Source organism: Brassica oleracea, chromosome C7 (genome assembly GCF_000695525.1).
Source record: "Brassica oleracea var. oleracea cultivar TO1000 chromosome C7, BOL, whole genome shotgun sequence".
Taxonomy (NCBI): domain Eukaryota; kingdom Viridiplantae; phylum Streptophyta; class Magnoliopsida; order Brassicales; family Brassicaceae; genus Brassica; species Brassica oleracea.
The window spans coordinates 32,023,344-32,030,033 of NC_027754.1; the positions used below are offsets into that span (position 1 = coordinate 32,023,344).

A 6,690-nucleotide genomic window follows, 5' to 3' on the forward strand; every position below is an offset into this window, starting at 1 on the left:
CTTTCTCGCCCTTTAAATGCATGTAAAAGTATATTCATTAATTATATATATCGACTTAAATCTTCTCTTCTTTTTGATATCATCGCATAATTTGATATTTTCAAAAATAGTGGTACCGAGAGGTGGACAAAGAAAAAATAAGCAAGAAAAATAAAAGATAATTTTTTAAAAAGATTTTCATTAATAATGAACAGAACCATATAAATGAAAGCAAAGAAAAATAGAAGAGCGGAGAACATATACACAGATCGACTAAGCCAATCCCGACCAAAAGATTATTAAACCAAGGAACTGGCATTCTTTACAACTGGTAATGGAAATCAACAAGAAACCCATAAACTAACAGACAAGATGGAAGCCGAAAAGGAAGATAATAACCTCTCGAACCATGCTTTTCCAGCTATCACAATTGTAAGAAGCAGAAACCAAAATTACAACCGCTCCAGCATAGACCAGAGACGCTTATCTATGCCAAACGTCAGACACTAGAATCCCGAGACCAAACACTGCGAAAACCACACATGTAAGATGAAGTTTCATCCCCGGGGAGGATCCTTATCACTGGTAGAGGAAATCATATGTTGAAATGATGATTTGAAAAAAAATATTGAAAAGATGACTTACAAAAAAATGTTGACAATAACATTATAAATAAATTATGAACTTTTCTATTTATACCTACATCTTTATCATGTAATTTTTATTTTCATGTTTTTGACGCCAACTTGAATTTTCACGAGCATCTGAGACTAATTTGTGTAAAAACAATTCTCGTCCAAATACATGCTCAAATTGCAATATACAGTATCATATAAGTTGCGTCTAGTTAATTTTTATTTTATTTTTTGACATCAATTGTGTCTAGTTGATCACGACATTTAACTTCTATAAAAGTAATATATATCATCGTATATATAATTTGAATATCTAGAGAGAAGGACAATCGATATATTGTATTTCTAATTGAAAATTAGTCTGGCTCTTTTCATATATCTGAGATATCTCAAGGTTAATAAAAATAAAATTGATATAGTTAGTAGAATTAAGGGTGTGGTATTCCTCGTATAAAAAAGAGTCCTTTTATATTTATATTTAAATAAAATTAAGGGTCGTGGCATTTCTTTAAAATAGGAGAACTCTATAATAGAGACGACTTTGTCTCCAACGTATTCATCTACTTCTTCTTCTAAAAAGAAATATTCCTGATATATTCTTTTTAAAATTTACAAATAACACTTTTTATTTTTGAAAGTTAAAAATTAACCCAATTTATTTTAACATTTAATAAAATTATGATATTATTTAAATTAAGTATTTCTTTAAAATTATTATGTAAATAAAAAGTATAATTCTATTTATATAAAAATGTATTTCACTAAAAAGTTATTTTTGTTTAAAATTATTAAAGTAAATAGTTAAATGATCATTTTGTAGATAAAAAATATGTCTCTTTTATAGGAAAATGTTATTTCTTTTTCTAAATATAGAAGTAAAAATATCAATCTCTATTTAAAAAAAAAAGAAATAGAAGTGGATTGCAATGAATTTTCTCTATTATGGCATTTAGAGTCAAAAATAGATATGGGCTGGAAATACTTTTACAAATATAAAAGTAGACAGATTTACTAACATTACTAACATCAAAAATGTTTAAAATTAAATAATTAACTTTTGTGTTTAGAAAAAATAGTTAGCTATTGTTCATAGCAAGCAAAATCCATTAGAGAAATCCACATGATGATGACAGCTCCCCATTTAGAAGTCGTAGAAGAAAAGTAAAGAAGATGTGCAGCACTTGCAGATATGTTTATATATTCATAATAAAAAATATACTAGAAAAATCGTGGCCCCATCAGAAAAAATGAAAATTTTCAAACAATATGAACTATGATGGACACTGAACAATAATGAAACATTGATATATAAACACTTTACCAAAAACTTTTTAGACAAAACAAATTGGTGTAGTTACAAAATTTGAGAGTTGATGTAATACAAAACATTGTTAAAATTGTTTTATTAATATTCGCTATTTTTCAGACTAAAAATAATAATTAGAATCGCAAAGCTATCATTGAACTATTTTGCCATTCTACAGAACTGGAGTAAAAGACATCATAAAATATCAACAAGATTTCTCTGGGAAAAATTATATGCTCCAAATGTTTATTTATCAAAGTTTTTTTTTAAAAGTATTTATCAAAGATAATGGCGGTCTGATTGTACAAACCGGTGAAGATGTTTTCATGTATGAATTATTCATTCATTTGAAAAGAAATCTTTCATATTAATATTTAAATATTAAATAACTATTTTAAAGAATAGTACTAGTAATATCAAATGACACATAATATAGCACTATATATATGTGTATGCGTTATCAAATGAGATGTTTGTGACCTTTTGTCTCTTCTTCTACAATTGTCTTTCTTCTTTCTAGCTTTCTTTCTACTCCAAAAAAAAAAAAAACCAAAAAATGTATGCAATGAAAGAAGAAGACTGTCTCCAAACGTTTCACAACTTACAAGACTATCAAGACCAGTTCCTTCTTCATCTCCATCCACAAAACCACCCCTGGTCATCTTTACCTTCTTTTGACCCGACCCATTTCCCATCCAACCCGACCCGTTATCCTGACCCGGTCCACTACTTCAACAAGAGAGCTTCTTCATCTTCTTCTTTTGACTATACTGATGGTTTTGTCTCTCCTCCCATGGATAATCATCATCACCAGAACCATCTAAGGATCTTATCCGAAGCTCTTGGACCCATCATGCGTCGTGGCTCGTCCTTCGGGTTTGATGGTGAGGTTATGGGGAAAATGAGTGCACAAGAAGTCATGGATGCTAAGGCTTTGGCTGCTTCAAAGAGTCATAGTGAAGCCGAGAGAAGAAGGCGAGAGAGAATCAACACTCATCTTGCTAAGTTGCGTAGCATTTTACCAAACACAACAAAAGTAAGTTGTAATAATTAATACTCTTTCCCTTCCAATATGGCTTTGATGTTTTGAAATTTAAGCACGTTTTGGAAAATGGAAGGAGAATTAATTGAAATTAACGAAAATTTTAGAATTAATCAATGATCTACTTTTAAAATGTTACATTTATTCAAGTAAGTAGTTGTAGTTCTCATTTTTAAAAAGCAATAACTACATCATAACGATATTTTCGGTATGTATACTTCATACATGTGATTTTTTTTGTAATTATAATCATTATTAGTATTAATTATTATTATTATTTTTTTCTTTAGACCGACAAAGCTTCGTTGCTAGCGGAAGTGATCCAACACATGAAGGAGTTAAAACGACAGACATCACTGGTCACCGAGACGTGTCAAGTCCCAACAGAGTCCGATGATCTGACCGTAGATTCGACTTACAACGATGAAGAAGGAAACTTGGTGATAAGAGCTTCCTTTTGCTGCGGAGACAGGACTGACCTCATTCACGACGTCATAAATGCCTTAAAGTCTCTTCATCTTCGAACTCTCAAAGCCGAGATCGCAACCGTAGGTGGTCGAGTCAAGAACGTTCTTTTCTTGAGCCGAGATGACCATGAAGATGATGGTTTTGAATATCGTAACGATGCCGTGGAGCATGATGATGAAGAGAAGAGATATAATCGCGTGAGTTCGATAGAAGAAGCGTTAAAGGCGGTTATAGAGAAGTGTGTCAATAATAATGATGAAAATAATGATAACAATAACTTGGAGAAATCATCTTCAGGGAGTATAAAGAGGCAAAGGACTACTAAGATGGCAAATCGATGTTACAATTAGTTGATTCCTCCATAAAATGATTGTTTAGATCATCGTCATTAATTAACTAATTAGGGTTAGTTAATTGGACTTGCAACATGGGATCATGGGTTGGTGGTCTTAATGTTTTTGAGGCTTTTTAATATTTTTAATGTGGTTTGGGTTTCTTCTTCTATGTTTTTAATTTATGAAGGACCCTTTATTTAGGGTTAGGTTTACATATTGTACTATAATTAAGACATTTTCTGGTCTTGATTAATATAGGTTATGTAAAGAGTTTGGGTTTGTATCAGTGGAGTGGAATCAAGAAGATTTTATTATATTATGATCTTGATGTGTACTATATGCAACTTAACATTATAGTTTTCTAATTGTCAATTAATGCTTTTCTATTATTACTACTAAATAAGAGGTTTCGTTTATACATGTACTTATCCATAATAATCTATAATGACAGAAAATTCTCTTTGCATATCCCTTGCTAAATTTCTGATGACCATAAAAATAATGTCGCAATCAAAATTTAAATGTGCATAGAAAAAAATCGTCTCTACATTAATATTTATTTGCTAGCAACGACTGAATACTCAGCTTTCACTTCATATATGTAAGGATATATAATAAATGTTACACTTCCTAGATCAGATTGAGGTAGAGAGTACCTAGTATAACAAGTGATATGGAGAGGGGTAGATCGAATCTTTTTCGTGGGAAGTGAAGACTTAGATCTTTGTTCTATTTATAGAAACTCTTGTGAGTTTTAGTTTCGGGATCTTTGCAATGTTGTCTCTTTCACCGTGACAGATCCTCTCTTCTTCTTACGTTATTTATTATTACTACAGATATACAGTTGATACCACAAAACACATCACGTCATGATCTTGTCACTTGTGCATCTATAGGTTTATTTGCATGAATACAAGAATTACACATTATTTTGATTATACTATGATTCTCTTTTCCTTTTCAGATTTTTATTCTGTTATAAACTTATAATATGGTTTCGTAATTGCGACTTCTCTCTCAACGAAGTAAATTTTTCATGTATCATCACATCATATATGAATTACAAGTTTAAAGAATGGGCCCAATGGTATGGAGTTTTATGGCCCTGAATGAACAAATTTGTATGCCAAATGTATAGTGATGTGTTTTCCTTGAAAAATAACGGTGGGGCATGATATGGGCTCGTCGATATATTGAGGCCCAATAGAAAATTCAAAATAATTGGCCTATGCAGGTTTTGAACCTGGGACCTTCGCGTTATTAGCATGACGATCTAACCAACTGAGCTAATAGGCCATTCAAACACCTTCGTATAAACTTCTAATTGACTTAATATAAAGAATAGCAATGTGACCTAAGCATGAGCCATGAAGAATTATGAGCATTTCCAAGAAAAAGCCATATGTTATCAATGTACGGTTTTGAAAGACTCACCTGAAGATAAGTCCACAAGTATTGAAGTACGTAGATACAATATTATGTGGACCAATAATGTCGAATAGAAAAGCATGTACATACAGACCCCAAAATATTTCAGCTGGTTGGAGTTGTGATATTACAGTTGGATCACCATTGGAATTATTTGTTCACTATTCGGAACAATGAACTCATAGTTTAAACTTTAAACATACCATGTGAAACAAAGATATACAGGCTCCTTTTGACAATATTGTGAAATGCCACAATGATACCAACCTAACGAGATGGTAGATCTACTTCACTTGTTGTTTTGACCGCCACGAACGATATATCATATATACGTAGCTTTAAGCCTTTAAGTAGTTCAGTTCTGAAAATATATACAAGATATTGAATTCTTGAAACAAATCTAAAATTGAAAAACCCTAGCGGCGCTCAAGGCGATCATAGTTTGATCATGGAGGCAGCTTTTTAGATCGGACTTCTCATTGGATTTTCGATCTCCATCTGATCTCTACGCTCCTCGACGTAGACATCAGCCATCGTTGCTTCACGTGGACGTTTCAGGTTTCAAATCTGTTTCTTCTCCAACAATCACCATAGTTCTCACGGCAAATCGTTTCTCTTTCACTCGTGGTTTCTACGTCAACACGTTCTTAACCAACGGTTTGGGGAATCTACGATCCATCTCAGATAACATGGCTCATTGGCCTGTCTCGATTACATTCGTGGGTTTGTACTGTTATTTACGATCCTGGGTGATTCCATATCTTTGTATGGGGTCTTTCAACCGTTTCCGATCTGCTCATCAAGCGGATATCAAGGGCAAAGGGATCCTCTATGAGGATGATGATGAACCTATAAAGCTGGTGGATCACGATGATTCTTTTGTCTTGTAATCAAGGAATTTGGATTGTCTCTTATTGGCAAGGTCCTTAATCCAAAGAAACAGAATGTAGAGAAGCTGTTGCAAACAATGCCTTCGCAGTGGGGTTTGTCTGAGAGAATCACTGCCAATGATCTTGGGAATGGGAAGTTTTTATTAAACTTCATGTCTGAGGAGGATCTAAAGTCTGTTCTGAGAAGAGGCCCATTCCATTACAACTTCTGTATGTTTGTACTGGTGCGTTGGGAACCCATAGTGCATGATGATTACCCATGGATTATTCCTTTTTGGGTTCAGCTCATTGGCTTCCCTCTTCATCTTTGGACTGATACGAACCTAAGAAACATAGGTGGTAGACTCGGTCATGTCGATACTCTGGAGCTCACAGAGGGGCGCATGCTCATAGAGGTTGATTCACGCCGTCCACTGAAGTTCTCTAGGAAAGTGGAATATGAGGGAGATGAGGTTACGATCGAAATAAAGTACGACAAGCTTTTCAAACACTGTACAATCTGTGGTTTGCTATCTCATGAGAAAGGATATTGCCCCTCAATGGATGTTAGATCACGGTTACAACATGTGGAAAGGCCTGACTTTTTTTCCCGAGTACAGCGGGCTCA

The 6,690-nt window shown here is 33.3% G+C and overlaps 1 protein-coding gene and 1 non-coding gene across 2 annotated transcripts; one reads left to right on the plus strand and one right to left on the minus strand.

Moving 5' to 3' along the window:
• Positions 1-2,409: 2,409 nt before the first annotated feature.
• LOC106303610 (transcription factor AIG1) lies at positions 2,410-4,097 on the plus strand. The gene is made up of 2 exons (XM_013739896.1): positions 2,410-2,956; positions 3,253-4,097. The coding sequence occupies exons 1-2, from the start codon at positions 2,477-2,479 to the stop codon at positions 3,778-3,780; spliced, it is 1,008 nt and encodes a 335-aa protein (XP_013595350.1). The 5' UTR covers positions 2,410-2,476; the 3' UTR covers positions 3,781-4,097.
• Positions 4,098-4,987: 890 nt separating this feature from the next.
• Positions 4,988-5,061, minus strand: TRNAI-AAU. The gene has a single exon. It is a non-coding gene; the product is annotated as a tRNA-Ile (tRNA).
• Positions 5,062-6,690: the final 1,629 nt, after the last annotated feature.

What these genes read in the sequence shown, in the direction of transcription:
- LOC106303610 (XM_013739896.1), top strand. Translation starts at nt 2,477, where the DNA reads ATGTATGCAATGAAAGAAGAAGACTGTCTCCAAACGTTTCACAACTTA. An exon ending in TTTTACCAAACACAACAAAA is followed by an intron (nt 2,957 to 3,252) that starts GTAAGTTGTAAT and finishes TTTTTTCTTTAG; the next exon opens with ACCGACAAAGCTTCGTTGCT.